At 43.0% G+C, this 17,595-nt stretch overlaps 2 protein-coding genes across 3 annotated transcripts; both read right to left on the bottom strand.

Annotated features, from left to right (window-relative positions):
- Positions 1–4,006: 4,006 nt before the first annotated feature.
- On the bottom strand, positions 4,007–9,461 carry LOC117852135 (probable U3 small nucleolar RNA-associated protein 7). 2 transcript variants are annotated; one of them, XM_034734111.2, is made up of 8 exons: positions 9,221–9,461; positions 9,032–9,100; positions 8,809–8,898; positions 8,011–8,146; positions 7,561–7,679; positions 6,362–6,429; positions 5,706–5,754; positions 4,007–5,212 (listed from the first exon to the last, which is right to left on the bottom strand). In XM_034734111.2, the coding sequence occupies exons 1-8, from the start codon at positions 9,248–9,250 to the stop codon at positions 4,190–4,192; spliced, it is 1,584 nt and encodes a 527-aa protein (XP_034590002.1). In that variant the 5' UTR covers positions 9,251–9,461; the 3' UTR covers positions 4,007–4,189. The 2 variants fall into 2 exon arrangements, with proteins under 2 accessions (XP_034590002.1, XP_034590008.1); XM_034734117.2 differs by having other exon boundaries at positions 9,032–9,097.
- Positions 9,462–13,651: 4,190 nt separating this feature from the next.
- Positions 13,652–17,324, bottom strand: LOC117852494 (glycerophosphodiester phosphodiesterase GDPD1, chloroplastic). Its single transcript, XM_034734605.2, has 7 exons — positions 16,914–17,324; positions 15,263–15,322; positions 15,092–15,172; positions 14,801–15,001; positions 14,616–14,711; positions 14,329–14,525; positions 13,652–14,240 (listed from the first exon to the last, which is right to left on the bottom strand). The coding sequence occupies exons 1-7, from the start codon at positions 17,202–17,204 to the stop codon at positions 14,009–14,011; spliced, it is 1,158 nt and encodes a 385-aa protein (XP_034590496.1). The 5' UTR covers positions 17,205–17,324; the 3' UTR covers positions 13,652–14,008.
- Positions 17,325–17,595: the final 271 nt, after the last annotated feature.

The following is a 17,595-nucleotide window of genomic DNA, read 5'->3' as shown; positions in this document are numbered from 1 at the left end:
TATTCAGTATAAATAATTTCTATTTTTTTCCTAAATATTTATTCTATTATGTTGGGGTAGCTAAATAGTAATGTTAATATTTTGTAGGTGAAGAAGAACCCTTATGCTCATCAGTGTTCTAGTACAAGGAGGAAGAAGAAGGTCAAGAATGCCACCAAGCATTGGGTATGTGCTAAAGTTAAGGACTGGCTCATTGAAGATGGATCACTAACTGCAATGGTGTTGAAAAAGAAGCTGAAAGAACACTACAAGGTGAGTGTTCACTACAAGAGGGTGTGGATGGGTAAAGAGCTAGCATTGAGGCAGATTTATGGTGACTGGGATAACAGTTTTGACAATTTATATAGGTTTAAGGCACAAGTTGAGAGCATTTGCCCTGGTAGCCTAGTAGTGATAGATCATCATACAATAAATGGGAAGATCAGATTTAAAAGTTTTTTCTTTGCCTTGAAACTATGCATTGATGGGTTCATAAGTGGTTGTAGGCCATACTTAGCAATAGATAACACTTTCTTGACAGGCAAGTTTAAGGGGCAGTTAGCCAGTGTTTCAGCCGTTGATGGTCACAATTGGTTATTTCCAGTTTGCTTTGGAGTATTTGATTCTGAAACAAATGGTAATTGGAAATGGTTCATGGAGTGAGTTAGAGAGGCCATAGGATCACCAAGGGGTTTAACCATATGCACTGATGCTGGCCAAGCAGTGATGTCAGGGGTAGGTGATGTGTTCCCAGAGGCAGAACATAGGGAATGCATGTTTCACTTGGTGTCCAATTTTAAGAAAAAGTTTCATGGTAAGGTTTTTGATGACCACCTTTGGGTGGCAGCATACTCATGGAACCCATATTTGTTTGAGAAACATTGGGCTGCAATGGAGGCAGAAAAGCCAAGTGCTACTAATTATCTTAGGAAGTGGCACACTAGGCTATGGACAAGGAGTCAGTTCTCAACCACTTCCAAGGTTGATTATGTAACCAACAACTTGGCTGAGTGCTTCAATAATTGGATTAAGCACCACAAGTCCTTGAACTTGGATGACTTAATGGACAAATTAAGGCAAATGCTTATGATCAAGTGGAACCAAAGGAAAAAAATAGCAATGAAGTTAGATGGCTTGATTCTGCCCCACATAATTAAGAAGCTGAATGAAATGAGTAGAGAATTAAACTTGGAGGTGCTTGAATGCTCATAAGAAGTTGCTGAAGTTACAGCATTGGGGGGTACTGGCTTTAGGTTTGTTGTCAACTTGCAAGATAAGACATGTTCATGCTGACAGTGGCAAGTTTCTGGAATTCCTTGCAAACATGCAGTAGCATTTATCACATCACTTCACAATGCTCCTCTAGAGAAGTATGTAGACATGTATTACTCTATGATAAGTTTAGGGCAGCATATCAACACTTAATCCTTGCTATGACTGACAAACACCAGTGGCCTAAATCAACACATGGATTTTCATGCATCCACCTCTATTGAAAGCAACTGTTGGTAGGCCAAAAACTGAGAGGTACAAAGGCTGTAGTGAGAATAAGAGGAAAAAAGGACAGCACCAGTGCCCTATTTGTACAGGCTATGGGCATCATTGGCACAACTGCAAGAAAGGTAATCCAGAGGACATTGCTGCTATGATGGATGTGAGGTACTATACATACTAAGTACTTTATTTTTCATTACATTTTCCTTTTGTCAAAATAGATTCTAACTACTTCCTTCTTTATTATGCAGAGGACCACCTAAGAAGAAGGCAAAGAAAACCAAAACAGCTGAGTCATCTATTGTGCCTTTGGACAATGAAGCACCAGCTACTTCTATGTCTTTTCCACCAAGGTAAGCTCATGATTTTGTCACTTTTTCCAAAACAGCCTGCCATGTTAGCTCACTATTTTCTCACTTTACTTTTGCTATGTTAGTCAAAATTTGACCTCAAATATGAACAGTAAGGATAACCAACTCGTTTCAAGTATTGGAGCATCAAAAAGCGAGGAGATTACATCCAAGAAAATGGCAAATACGGGCAAATCTAGTTCTGGAGCATCAAAAAGGTAATACACATATTTTTAAAAATTGGTCATACTACTAGTGCTATTTTGTTGCTACTGTTATATGTAAAAGTCTAGTTTTGGCATACACAGGTCAATTTTAGATTCAAATGAACCTCTGCCTACTGCTGCTCCAGTCAAGGCAAAGAGCAAAAGGAAAATGAAGACTACTAAAAAGAAAACCCCAACTCCTATGCTACCACTTGACAGCCCTGCAATGGGCACAAGAAGCAAAAGGGTGAATCCTGCTAGCCCTGCAATGAGCACAAGAAGCAAAAGAAGGCTAAGCTTGTGATCCTCATGTATTTTGTGAATTTGGATGTGAATTTGAACTCTTGTGAACTTGCATGTGAATTTGAACTCCTGTTAACTTGCATGTGAATGTCAACTCCTGTGAACTTGCATGTGAATTTGAACTCCTGAATTTGAATTAATGTGGTGTCGGTACGTGAACTTTCTATATCATGTGTCATCATCATATTTTGTCAATGTTGAAAAAATATTGTATACATGTGTTACAAATCATGCAAAAATAATATGTTACAAATCATGCAAAAAAATATTGTATAAATATTGCAAACCAGCCAGCAGCAAAAATTTTAGAAAAAAAACCTACGCAAAAAAACCTACGACAAAAAATCATGCAAATACCATCAGCCATGCACCCAGCCTCCATGCATGCACCCCCCTTGTGCATGGCGCCAGCGCCAGCCACCCCCTGCATGCATGCATGGCGCCACCCAGCCTGCATGCATGCACCAGCCAGCGCCCAGCCACCCCCTGCATGCATGCATGGCGTCAGCATGCGCTTAGGGGCAAAAACATCTTCTTAACAGCGAGTTAACACCATTAGCCCATGAATTTAACTGCGGTGTCAAATAGGGAACGAAAGTTGAAGCGAGTGTCAAATAGGGAACGAAGAAAATTTCAGAGTCAAGAAAGGAATGACTCATTTTCCCAGTGTCAAATAAGGAATTTTCTCAATATTATAATAGCTATGGATTACTTTTCCACCACATTGTAATCGCCTAAGTGAGCCCTAAAACTACATTCTCCGCTCACCAAATATATGGAGCCCATTTGGCTCCCAATCCCACCTACACGCTAAAAGAACATCATACTCCAAGCTCTCTAATGTCACAACTCACGTACAAGTGGTTTTTTCTATGCTTGCAACGATAAATATTGTTCAACTTATGGACACAATGTAAAGATAACGTGTCCTAGGAGTTGCATAAACAAAACCATCGTCTCGACTAGAGCATAAATGGATCCGATACAAACAGATGTCCGCGGATACGAATACAGATAATTTTTTTTCTCGGATTCGGATTCAGGTACGAATAGTGTCAATTGTGTCTGATAATATATAAATAGATTTCGACATCATATATATATTTGACTTTGAGTATCTAGATACGGCGTATAGGAGGGGATATTAGAAATCCGCATTCATACGGACGAATTGATCCAAATTTGAATACGGACAATATTCGTACCATTTTCAACCCGTCTCAATCCAGCAATAATGATCGCTAGAACACGCTAACTTAATGGCATCGACCGTCGAGCTCTCCCGCCCTGATGCAAGCCTACGCCCTAACGGTCTAGTGACTTGCGAAAATAGTCACCGGCATAGCCCGGCAGGGTTTTTCCATTTCCGCTCCGTCTTCAGTTCAAACCCTGCCGGCCCTTAGTCCACGATGCTGACTGCAAGAGTGCACCAGCATTAGCAATGCCTTTCCCGAGTCCCAACATGAACATCGTAGAGAAAAGAGAACCAAACCTCACAACAAACTGGCCCAGCCCAACACATTCACCACAGCATGAAGGACCAGCGAATGAATGCTACAGTACTACTTCGAAGTTCTCATTCTCCACTTGACCACAAAGGCACCTAGGCACTATTCAGAGTGCCTTTAGGTGGTCCAAGAACAAACCTAGGAAGGATCAACTTCATCATCAGAATGAAAAAAGAAAAAGGCGTAAACACTACTGGAACACCAACGATTCAGAACAAAATTTCGGTGCATTCTTCTGGGCACCAATTCCTCACGCGGAAATTTTACATACTGGCCAGCTAAATGATAAAGGCTCACTAACGATACATAACAAATCACTTGGAAATCCCAACTCTCTGTGTTACCATGATCATGATTGCGGCTTCTTGGCAAACCGCTGCAAGGCTTTTGGGAGTTCGCCCTCGTCGCCTATCCGCTGCTTTTTGTCAGGTCGCCCGTCGGCCTCCTTGGATTGCTCCAGGAAGGGCCTCTTGGCTCTGAAAACATCTTCCTCTTTCTTCTTGGCCCGCTTGCTGGGCTTGCTCCTGCCCTTGGTCTTCTTCTTGCGCTCCATGTTCTTGGCAGCATCAACAGCCTCTTCCACCTCTTCCTCGATCTCCTTCTTGGTCTTCTTCTCTTTCTTCTTTGGAGCTCTTACAGTGGCTATCAAACTTGGATTAAGCATGATAGTGTCCGGTGGGAGCTTGTCAAGGAGAGCATGCACCTCCTTCTCCCGCTTCTGCTTGGTTGTTTCCATGGGGTTTTCAATGAAGGTATCAAAGTTTGGCTCACCAGATCCTGGAACAAGGATGGAAGAGAGACCCATCGAGTGCCCAATCCCCAGAATATCTTCATAGGGGCGGAATAAAACCTTCCCAACCTGATAGCCCTTCATCATTCTGTGCTTCATGTAAAGCCTATAATCATGCCCACCAAAATCCCTGTATATCTCTACTAGAGATCCATTGCTGCAGGCCAACAGCCCCTTCTGGCTAAAATCCAAGGATTGAGCCCGCACGGGGTAAGAATTTACAACCTCATACTTCCTCAAGTCCCAGATTTTTATCTTCCTGTCAACACCTGCCGTCACCATCAGATGGCCGCTCCTATCGAATGCAACAGCAGTCACAGGGCCATGATGGCACAGCATAGTGACAAGGGGCTTCACGCTGGTTGGCTTCCACATGGTAACTTTACCACCAGCATGTCCAAGGCCGATCACAGCATTGTAGGGATTGACCCGCATAACATCAGTACGACCCAGACCTGTCCTGTAATTTGCAATCATCTCACCAGTGCTCACATCTTGGTAGTGGAGCTGCCCAAAGCTGTTTATCGAAGTCAAGAGGAATTGTTTAGTCAGAAACTGGAGTTTCAACGCTTTGCCATGTTCCTGTCGACATAGGAGAAGTGATCAGACTCACAAAAGATAGCACATCTATGCATTGAGGACAGACCGAATGATAAGCAGCTCACAAAATCTATGTTGCTAAACTGTTGTGATGCTGACTGCAAAACACATTATATCCCAAACAAATTCCATGTAATAAGTGACAGATGATATCCTGGATGCAGGGTATTTTACCAATGAACAGCTTGTATTCATGAAAACTCCACCATATGTCAAACTGAAAGTTGTCCTTAGCCACATGTGGGTCTCTCAGATAATGGTATTTTTCCAAAAACACATAACTTGCAGTGCCATTGACTAATTTCCCCAGCAATACTGAATATAAAAGTTTGTTTATGTGATTATAAGTAATCAATGAGCACATAGTGCCACATACTTCAGAATTAGCTCAACTGCCATATTTTCCGTTGTGGAACCATAAGAACATAGAGGAACAGAAATCATGTGAAAAACATTCAAATATTCCAATGCTTACCTTCAGACAGTGAATTTCAGTACCGTGTCGATTATATATGTAGGGGTACCTGTTTCAAAAACATTCCAATGAGTAACTACGGAATGAAAACAGTACACAGGAATTTATAAAGACCAAAAGCCTTATACTACTGCCTATAAGAATAAAGTGTCGCTTGAAGCATAAAAATTTTCGCTTGCTCCAGTCTAGTATAGATATTTTGAAGTATCGATATAGAATCATTCAATGGCCTTTATAAAGCAATGATGAACAGTTCCAGACAAGCAAGTCAAAGCTAAGAATTAAAAAGGCAATTGTTAGCTGCTCCTAATTCATGTCACTAAGATTAATAGGTTTAATGCGCTGGCACAAATAGGCTTATTGTTCACAAATGCAGTTTGCATGAGATAATGACAGCAGGATATTTCTACGAGGAACATGCAATGCAGCAAACCATTTTGAATAATTCTATGGCTTGTTTGATCAACAAATTTAACCATAATCTAGTATATGGTTCTATTTCTGAACAAAAGATAGAGATAGTGAGTCAATTTTAATACCACTTTTTCACATATTTTAAGGCCAACAGATAAAACATGTTAATATATTTTAATGCTAATATATTTTATGAGCAATGGAAGCATAGTACACAGTTCAAACAAAGTCAAAAAAGTTACTTTTTTTGAGCGACTGCATACAACTGCTCATTATGTAAGAATGCCACATCGCGAACAGTTTCCCTAACCTGAAGAAATAACACTATATCAGAGAAGTGTAATATGCATGAAGTGCATTAAAAACAAATAAGAGATGTATAGCAATGATTATGATTGTCAAAAACTGGGAGAAAGTACCCATACCCAAAAAGGTGATGCCTAAAATATTCTGACAAAAATAATGAAAAAGATACATTGCCATTAGCTTAAGGCCACCAAACATCATTCTACATAATGGAGTTAATCAAAGAAAACATGGACAGAAAACACGAAAGTAAAGACAAAAGAATAGCCTCCTACAACCTCCTAATGTTCTAACTTCTAAGAAAATGACCAGCCTGGACTACAACAATCAAAGTTGGCACAAATTTAGCTGCCACCAATCGAAGCAAAATGAAAAAAAAAATATTATTATATACAAGTGTAAGTTACTCATCACATGTAGAAATTGCATCTTGATAGCTGTTTGAAGTTGCCATGTCATTTGTTTAAGTGCTAATGTTGCCCCCAACAGAAGAAATCGAATAACTTGGTGCTTAGCACTTTCTAGCATAAATTTTTATAGCCACTTGATAATTAGGTATAACTCGACCTCCATATCCATCCATTCCCCTCCCTCCCAGGTGGTGCCACTATCAAGCTGTTGCAGTGCTCACTTTCAATCTGGAAGGGGCATTTGGAAATAAATGGGGTGAAATGAACGCCACACAGTATGACACACCTCTGTGACAGCCCAGCGGCCCAGCCCCGTGTGTGTAAGTAGGTCAGTACGTGTGGTTTTGGCCTGTAGAGAATAGCATAATGTTGTTCCGGACAACTTTGGGTAACTTTTGAGATCCTTGATCCAGTTGCATCCATCTCATATGTTCTTGTATCTATGGTGCAATTTACTACAATAAAAACTATAAGTTCTTTGACCTCCACCTCCACACAACCATAAGATTGATTTTCCTCATCAATTATGGAAACATAAAAGGATAGCCATTTCTATGCTCTTAATCTTTCATGCCTACGACCCTTTAGCGTTTTAGTAGCATCTAGTTCCTATACTAACAGAAAAAATAACTCCAGAATAGCAGAATGAGAATGTGATATAAACAAGGGGGAGTAAAGTAAACCCGCGTGTGGAGGGAAATGCATTAATAATAAAAAGAATTGACCTGAAATTCCTTGATGAGATCCATATTCAGCATATCCATCATTGCAAGATGGCCTTTCCGTCCTCCTACTAGCATGTAGCGGCCATTTGATGTGTATTCTATAGTATAAGGACCAAGTACTGCACAACACAAGAGCCAGTCAGACCCCATAATCCTCAGTTATCATAATCAGAAAAGTTAATATCAAGGAAGGCAGCCAACATATAATATGCAGATTTCTGGATCAAGCAAAATTGACACTGGATATGCATGTAGTATTTGGTACAGTATCATGTCCAAGTATCAGCAAACTGAAAGACAATTTTACAAGATTTTTTTTTACTCTATGGGATCATATAGGGTCAACAAGGTGATCTGGTCAAACAGTTAGCAAACTAGTTTTGATAAGAGCAGCAGACAAGTTATGTTGACAGAAGTACATAGAACACTAAAATTGGTTAATAGATTTACCAGGTAAGATCATATCAAATGGTTTTCTTGAACTCAAAAGATCCACCTCCTTCAGAATCAATTCTTGTTGAACTCTATATGTCTTCTCCAAGTCTTCATCAGGCTCTAAGAAACCCTCCTCGGTAGGCATAAGCCACTGCCAAAGGAGTAACACAAATCAGAAAGGACAAATCTTCAAAATTAACAACGGCTAATTAGTATAACCATCAAGAATGAAGATTACAAGCATAGCAATCCAAACAAAGGAATTCAAAATAAAGTGCTTTATAATAAACATATTTTAAGTTATGCAAGAGAGTCCCTAAGAATGACTTCAAAAAGGGAGGCCATTGCCATGTTGCAATCGGTTAAGAGTTAGGAGGTGATCTAAGACAACAAAAATTCTGCTCCAAAGCAAGTATGTTTAAACTTAGCAACAGTACTTTCAGCAAGCCAATGCACAAAACACTACAGATCTTCCGGAGGCTTTGTCCTTTTTGCCAGTACTGTTTCAGCTACTCAAATAATACTTAGAATGCTAACCCTATATGTGCAACTACTCACTTCATCAGTTCATCCAAACTGGATTCCCTCGAAGCCTTGAAACAGCTAAACTTTGGGTGGTACAAAAACAAACTATAACAAGTCACATGTTTTCAATATGATATTCAATTGTCTCATCTACTAATATCATATTCAATTGTCTCATCCACCTAATGTTCATAATTACTCGTAGCAACTTGCATATTTTGCAATCCAAGTACAATGTGGACATTTTGCAGAAAATCCACAAGAATGCAATGGAAGAAAAAGGGGGACCTGTTCAGCCTTTGCAGCAGCTTTCGCAGACTGGCCATAGAGCTTCTCTTTTACAGCGAGCTGGCCTTTCAACTTCTTGTCCCTCAACGCCTACAGAGCCATTCCAATATCAGAACAAGTCAATCCGCAGTTTCAAGAGGAAGAACAGCAGCATAGCTGGCCAGCAAATTCATGCTAAAGTAGCATGATTAGCACTTGTAACTTGAGCATAATAACGGATTACCTTCAAGTCAGCACCCTTCCCCCGCGAATACTTCTCCACCTTCATCTCCAGCTCGTCCTCAGCGTCCTGCTAGCGCCATCGATGCCGCCGATGATAGAGAAGTATAATAAGATGACCGGAGAAAAAACAAGCGAATCCCTGGACAGGTTAAGAAAGAGGAAGCGAATATCTTAGAACAAGCGAAATTACCTTGTCGGCATTCACCCGCGCCGGCGCCATGGCGAGGCCGCAGTGCAGAGGACGGCGGCAGGGCGACAGGGGGTGGAGCGAACGCGCCCCGGCGTGGCAAGGGCCTAGGGGCCGGGAGACGAAGGCGGCAGGGAATGGGGACTGCCGGACTGGGTCTCACAGGAGAGGCGGGACGGGGGCGGCGGCCGGACTCGCAGCGACGGCCGACGTGGGGAGGGAGGGAGCCGCCAAGCGTGGCGACGGCGGGCCTTCGGGGTTCTTACTTAACGGGCTGCCCAGGTTGGGCTTGCTGTTTGGATGCTAGAGCCCAGCCTGCCCAGACGACGGAGCGTAAGGAGTTGGGCTGTTACTGTGGACTGGTGACCGTGGGCTCGCCGACTTGGACGTTGGAGCGCCAAATATAGCTTCCGGTAAGCCCGTCAGGGTTTCCAATATGGCTTCCATTATTTAAGATTCGTGCATACAATACGATTCGTTGGATGCATCTCATGATCTCTCAACCCTAGCTTCCTCCTAACCTCCTGCATGCCGCCGCCGCTCCTGTTGCTGTGGCCGCCGCACCGCGCTGCGCCCACCGGCTACGCCACGTGTGCTACCCCGCCGCTGCGGCAGCCACGGCTGCTGTCGGTCCCATCGTGCCCGCTGTCGATCCGCCATCATCGGAGAAGATGAAATAGTGGACATATTTTTTTTAGAAAAAATATTGATGTAGGTTTAGAAAAAATGTTGAACATGTTGATGTTGAATCCAAGTTTTCAAAATGTTGAAATGGAATGTGAAAAAATGTTGAAAATGGTATACATTTTTCATTGAATGAAATCTCCACATAATATTAAATTGTGGTTATTTCTTCCAACCGTCGTGGTTGTTTTGCAAAAAGGCCCTCAATTTTTTCGTAATCAACACGCAGTCCTTAGAATAGTTCTTGATGATTTTGCAAAAAGTCCCCAAACTTTACTGCAATTGACCCGAGGTCCAGTCTTTCCTTCACGAGTTCTACCCTTTAATTCTTTGGTTTTTGGTTCGTCCGTCTGTTTTTCTATTTCCTCTTTTTCTGACCATCGTCTCTGTCCGAGTTCATCACGATTCCGCTCGATAGGTCTCTGTCTCAGCTTCTACGTGCTATTGCCATCCTTGATCCTCCATTTGACCAAGCCGGCAAAGGTCGGCGTTGCCTAATGCCTATAGCCTAGCGGCTCCTGCCAAGCGTCTCTACTCTGCCATGACGAGCCTGCTGAGCCGCCTAGCTGCACCGCTCGCCTCCTCCGCCTAGCTGCACCGCTCACCTCCTCCACTGTCATTGTTTCTCTCCACGAAAGCATGGCTCCATCGATCTCCTTCTCAAAGCACCAATCAATCAAGGTTAGGCCCTAGCAAGCTTCTCCTCCACCAACTCCCTCTTCCCAGCCACTTCATCTTTCCTCTACACTACGCCATGTCCTCACGAGCTTGAGAACAACAACAATAATGGTCATTCTTGGTCGGCTTTCCTCTACACTTTAATAGTCATCGTCCGAAACCACCAAAATGAAATCCACATAATCTCCTCTCTCCAGCAAGGAACCACCGCAATGCGTTGCCCAGCTGGTGAGGTCAACTTACCGGTCTTGTTTATTTTCTCTTTGGATTGGATCCGTATATGCAACTAAATTTGGGCTTTAGGGTTTAACAACCCAAATAACAAATAGACCACGTTTGTTCCCTGATGCTATATAGCAAGGCATGTAATATATATATATATATATATCCTCATGCTATATAGCAAGGCATGTAATATATATATTTTTCATTTATGCTAATCACATGAATTTTAGATCAATATATTTTTTACATCGGAACAAATTCTCCCGTTGCAACGCACGGGTATAATTGCTAGTATTTCTAAATGTTGATCTATTCCTCAAGAAATGTTGAATGTAATCTTCCGAAATGTTGAATTTTTACATATATATAAGTTGGACCTAATGAGCTTTAAAGCCATGTTACTTATCCAACACACGGACGCTACATAGGAGCCCCCAGAGTGGGTGGGTTTTTTTTCTGATTAGAAGTGACTTAATCTGAGCCATCTCCTTTTAACTTAATTCTGACTTTCATCACAAATGTGTAGGTAACTAGGTACAGTAACTGGAAAATGACATGCTTAGGTATAATAACTGGCAAAATAATTTTGTTTTGGAAAAGTAAAGTCTACAAGATGTTTGGAGGCAACAAACTTATGAGCGTCAAAAGCATGGTGTAGTCATTTTGGAGTTATATATAGAAACTCCACTTCAGACTTTTTTGGTTTTGCGCGTAGTTCCTAAAACTATAGGTTCTTGAAACCACAGTTTCTCAAACACGACGACGTCCAAACAGGCTCCACCGTATTTTGCATAGTTACTTTTTTTTTCTTTTTTTTCAACTCTCTCCGTTCCAAATTATAGATCGTTTTGATTTTTTAGATACTCACTCCATTCTAAATTGTGGGTCGTAATTATGGATTGTTTTAACTTTTCTATGTTTATAGGTGTTTGTAGGCTCATAAGTATGGACAAGGAGCCGGTGCAGTCCACTGCAACTTAGGGGGTGTTTGGGAGGCATGTGCTAAATTTTAGCACCTATCACATCGGATGTTTGGACACTAATTAGGAGTATTAAACATAGCCTAATTACAAAACTAATTGCACAACCCCTAGGCTAAATCGCGAGACGAATCTATTAAGCCTAATTAGTCCATGATTTGACAATGTGGTGCTACAGTAACCATTCGCTAATGATGGATTAATTAGGCTTAATAGATTCGTCTCGCGATTTAGCCTAGGGGTTGTGCAATTAGTTTTGTAATTAGACTATGTTTAATACTCCTAATTAGTGTCCAAACATCCGATGTGACAGGTGCTAAAATTTAGCACCTGCTATCCAAACACCCCCTTAAGCAGTCGTTGGCGTGAGACGAATCACTGTGGAGCACTGTGCAGCACAGTAGATACCCTGTTCACCATCTACTGTTTGCCTACTGTAGCAATGAATCTCATTCGCTCATCGGGCAAATGGACGCTCCATGTTGCGTGCAGTCCTTCCAGTGCAGTCGTAGTTACGACAGCGCCGGATCTCCGTATGTTTGGAATGGAGGGAATACATATGTTTTGCTATGTCTGTACATGTAGGTTAACAAAATATGTATATTTAGAAAAGTCAAAACGACTTAATTTGAAACGGGTGGAGCAGTGGGGGTCACATGATTTGCGGCACTCCTAGATATGGGAAAATCCAGTGATTATTGTTTACTCCATCCCTTCATCCCTTCCAAATTATAGTTTGTTTTGATTTTATCCTAATTCAAATTTGTCTACTTTGTTTAAATTTATAGAAAAATATAACATTCACCATACCAATAAAATGCACTATCAATTTAGTGGTGAATTTCAAGGAAACTAATTTGATATTGTAGATGTTGATACTTTTATTATAAACTTAGTTACGGTTAGATAAATTTGAGTTGGTCCAGTATGCATATCGACTGGATAGACTGCCCAAACATACATGAGACGATCATCCTCACCAGGCAAGCCCAAGACCTAAGTCTTTTCATGGAAATTTTCATAATGGCCTCCCAGGAATTATGGAAAATGAGAAACACTATAATCTTTGATATGGCTCGGTCCAACCATGGACTTTGGATCTTAAGATTCAAGAGCAGGCACTCCTCCAGACAAATCGCTTTAGGGAGGATCGCAAACTTCTTTTTGTTCAGTGGCTAGATACAGTGTGTTGTACTGTAATCTCCCTCCTCCCCCTTCCCTTCTAACCCCCTCTATATAAGTATACCTCTGTACATAACCCATACCGCCTGTACATCTTTATTTTTATGAAAATGAAGTGCTGTGCCCCCACAGTTTTGCCTTCAAAAAATAATAGATAAATTTAACTTAGGATAAACTTAAAATAAACTATAGTTTAGAATGAATGAAGGAGCCATATTTTGCTAAATGGAATGTTTTCACCCACTTTTATTTCTGGTCTTGAAAAATGAGATGCATGACGTGTCAGTTCTTTATTACAAAAAAAATTGCCTGAGCATGAGATAAAATTACTCGGTTGTTTAGTGGACACTTCCATCTATAGAACCTATAGATAAAGAAGGTTTATCATATAACCTAGGGATTTGTAAATTCATAGCCATTTTTGGATTGTCGATCCATCATTTTTTTTCTGCTTTTATAAGGCTCGCTTTTGAAATACATACACTCTCTGTAGGTATTCATGATTTCAGTAAGTTGGTTTTTAGATCTTTGCTCTATATGGACAGCTTTTTCTCCTTTTGAACTCTGTTATTAATTGCAATGTTTTGTACTGAAAGATAAATAATCGTTCTGAAAATCCTGAATATTGACACTTCGTCTTCATCACATCCTTCCCCACAAGCACAAGTTCAACCACTCGATGCTATGGCACGCTGGCAACCTTCTTGAAAGTATATTGCTCATACAAATTATCAGCAACACATTATCATTTAACTCAAACAGCTCGTTACTGCGTTACAGATACTACAACTCGAGACTCCTTTCTGGGGTCCTAACACTTGTCAGATTGTTTGTCAGACCTCACTCCACCCCCTGCCCTCCCTACATTGATCAAATCCTCAATCCTCCCAGCAAAAGTAATAACTGAACCAGGACAAGTTTCAGGACAGACGTATCAACCTACATAAACATATACCCTGCACAAGGGCTTCTTTTCTTGTATGCAGATCACTACATCAGTAATACATTAGATAATTCAAGATAGACATCTGGAAGGAAGGCATTATTGGACAAGCTCAGGGATAAGCCTCAGCAGGAATGAGATCTCGCGTTGCGAGAAATTTGGTGTTGCAGTGCCTTTAGCAGCCTGGTTGTTGCTCAAGCTCTCCACTTCCGGGTCAGGCTCCGGCAGGGCGATGAGCTCGGAGACGGCCTCAGTGATCTCTGGCACCAGGTCGACGATCACCCCGTTCACCCCCATCAGGTGCTGCATGTACACCGCTTCTGGCACGTTACTACAAAAAGGATGATAAATTTTAGCATAGACATTCGATGGTATGTTAGTACGATGATGCTACAAAATTTATATGTGAACTGCCTTACTTCAATGTTCCGTAGGTCAGCAGGGAGAGGTTAGCCTCTTTGATCTTTGGTATGGCAGCAGGGTGCCTGAATATTCCACGGGCCTCAGAAACTATCCCTTGCAGGCCACTGCTAAGGCATAGCTTGATGGCCTCCTCCAACGAGTTCCTCCTCACGTCAATGTAAATCTCTGTCCCTCCGTTCGTCAAAAAGTAGACCTGATTGAAGAGCATAAAAGAGATGATCAGTGCTGTACTACTGTTCATAAACATGAAAACGAATGCTTGCGCTGTGTTCAGCATACTTACAGGGTATTTGCTCTGCAATTTTCGCATGAGCAGCGCAGCATCGGGCTGGAAGCTAGAGAAAAGTATAGGCCTATCTTTGGCGTGCTCAAAGATCACCTGCACACCAAATGTGTGGCACTGTTAGACAAGAACTTCTCAACAAACTTTTAGAAAGAAGCATAAACAGTTTGTTGTGTTACACATGCCTTCAGGATGGCCTGGAGGATGCGAGTTAGCTCTTCCTCCTGGTATTCAAGATTGTCATCGAATTTCAGCTCAACGTTGAAGCCCAATCTAGTGTTGACCTTCTCGAATGCTTCTTGAAGCGTGCAAAGAGCATCCTCTGACTGCACATTCCAGTTGATGATTCTACCGTCCTTCATTTTGCGAAGCAGGGGCTTCCCAATCTGCATTCATAAGCAAGAAAAATATAATCAGATGCTACTTAATCCAAATTGCTTATATCACCTAAGGTCGAGATGGTGCTCTGCTTTTACCTTCCCCTTCTCATTTTGTGGTCCATACTGGACGAAGTCTTCCAACTGAAGATCAGTGACACGCTTCTGTGAAATTTTACCCTGGAAAAAGATGGGTGTAAGACCTACATTTAGTGCATAGTTGGCCGATAAACAATGTGACATGTACGGTAGCAAGAAGCATGAGCTTACATCTTCTTCAGTGTAGATGAAGTTGTCATGGAAGATGATTGGGCACCCATCCTTGGTGACCTGCAAAACCGATATTCACGGTTCTCTTCTCAACATCTATGCACACCGAATTATTGAAGAGACGAGGAGGGAAGGATAAGAAGCAGAGTAAAACGAATCAGTATGTTTCTTGCAACATTTAAGCTTAAGCAGACTACAAGTGGAAGGAAACATTAATTCACTTTCAGCACTCAAGTACCAGAGACACGGCAGAAAGGAAAAAGATAGTAAACACACTCGGCTACATGACTTGGCTTCTGTCAGTGATATGGTATCGAGCAAACGGGACCCCTACCATCGATCTATCTATTGTCTCCCACAAGTTTGGCCACCATGTCCTTGGTCCATATTCACGTTACAGCTCAAAGATTGGACGACCTTTTGGCTCTAGCACAATGCAAGGTGGGGTGTAAACGACGAAAGCCCCCGATCTAGATGTCACGGTGACTAGGATCAATCAGATTGGGGAACAGATTCCGCCTCACAAATATATCAAGCTAGTACGTTAAACCCTCGAATGTACAGCATCGTCAATTTAGCACTGAATCATGAGGCAAAGGTAGACATGGTGGGCCCAGCAATCCATAATAGAGGATCGCTACTTATGGGCATGCGTGCGCTCAAAGGATACAAACAGGGATTCGCAAACAAAAAGAAAATTCATAGTCATAGGTTAGGTCGCAACAATACTAATTCCTTTTATTCCAAGACGAAATGGAGATTTCTTGCCTAAAGAGACGGGATCCACTCCACCAACTATAGGTTGTTGAGAATCCACCGAAGAAAGTCCATCCTGCTGTGCGCCAACAATCTATCAATTGGGCCAAATTAAACCGATTTTTTCTTAGAAAAAATTAATAGACAAAGAGGGTCCATGTCCATTTAGTTTTTTTTTTTGCGGGTAGTCCATGTCCATTTAGTTGAATTTGTGGAATTTTAACTAGTACAATACCTCGTACGCAGAAGAGTAATCGCGAGTGACCTCGCCATCTATTTCTTTGTTTTGACCGTGTGTTGGCTAATCTTTGGCCACACAACCCCGGGCGCGTTCGCTTGCGAGCTGACACGAGCAGCAACTACGGCACACGGGGGCGATAACATGGTGCAGCTGGCGACGGCTCATTGCCGGGACGCGGCACATGGAGCGAGTGGAGCCGACCAGGCGACCACCCGCCCGGGACCACAGCTAGCGTGATCGATGGGGTTCGGATCAGGATTCAGAGTCAGAGCTGAGGCGGGCAAAGCTGTTCGATTTCGATCTCGTTCGCACCACGCTCTCCGTCACCGTCACCCTTCTCCTTTCAGTTTTCACCTGTCGGCAGCGCGTCACGGGCGGGCCCCCACATCGGCGGATCTGCCGTCCTCGTCACGCAGGAGCAGGCCGGAACCAGCCCGCCGCCGCCGCGCCTGCAAACAACACCGGCAGCGTCGCGAGTTCCTAGCGCCCAGTAATGCTATTCCGACCGCTGATTGCCTCGATAATCGCGACCCCTAAAACTAATTAACGTGACGGACTGACGGGAGGGCAATCCGCATCCGCAAGTGCTTCTCTCTCTCGTTTTGGGTGTGCGAGGAAGAAAAGCAATTCAATGGGGGAAGCGGGCGTCTTTACCTGGACGTCGAACTCGACGTAGTCGACGGGGAAGCGCGCGGCGTCGTTGAAGGAGCGGACGGTGTTCTCGCGGACCTCCTGCAGCCGCCGGTCCGCGGACGCCAGCGCGTTCATCCCCTTCCCGCGGTGCCCGATCACGGAGAACCGGCCGCCGCCGCCGCCCGCCGGGCCGCGCTTCCCCGCCGCCGCGATCGCGGCGGCGTCCGACTCGCCGGCCGCGACCACCAGGCCGGGGGCCACCACGTCCAGGTTGGGCACGTCGGCGACGCGCGCGGCCTTGAGCTGGGCCATTGTATTCTGTTCGATCGGCGGGGTTGATAGGAGGGGGATTTGGGCGGCTGCGCTGCCTGGATCGGCGAGCGAGCGAGGAGGCGTTGAATCGAATTGAATTGGGTGGCGAGGTCCCGACGGGGAAGGAAACGGGAAGGTGTCTTTTATAAGGCAGGCGACGGTGGAAATCGAAGCGGCCGCGGAATGGCGGGAATATTCCGGGTGCCATCTTGGTCTCCCATGGGTTTATCCTCCAGGATATTCGGATAGGTTTCCGTTTCCCTGTCCTTTTTATTACCAAACTCCACCTCAAATATTTTTTTACATTTTTTCCTCTCTAATAACGGTGGTAAAAACAGCACTTCTTCAGTTTCCACTTTCAAAGGTTAGCCTTTGTCCTGCAGCCTCCTCT

The sequence above is a fragment of the Setaria viridis genome, chromosome 1 (genome assembly GCF_005286985.2).
Source record: "Setaria viridis chromosome 1, Setaria_viridis_v4.0, whole genome shotgun sequence".
In the NCBI taxonomy this organism is placed as follows: Eukaryota; Viridiplantae; Streptophyta; class Magnoliopsida; order Poales; family Poaceae; genus Setaria; species Setaria viridis.
The sequence above is the reverse complement of the archived record's forward strand: the minus strand, read 5'-3'. Positions and strand labels throughout refer to the sequence as shown.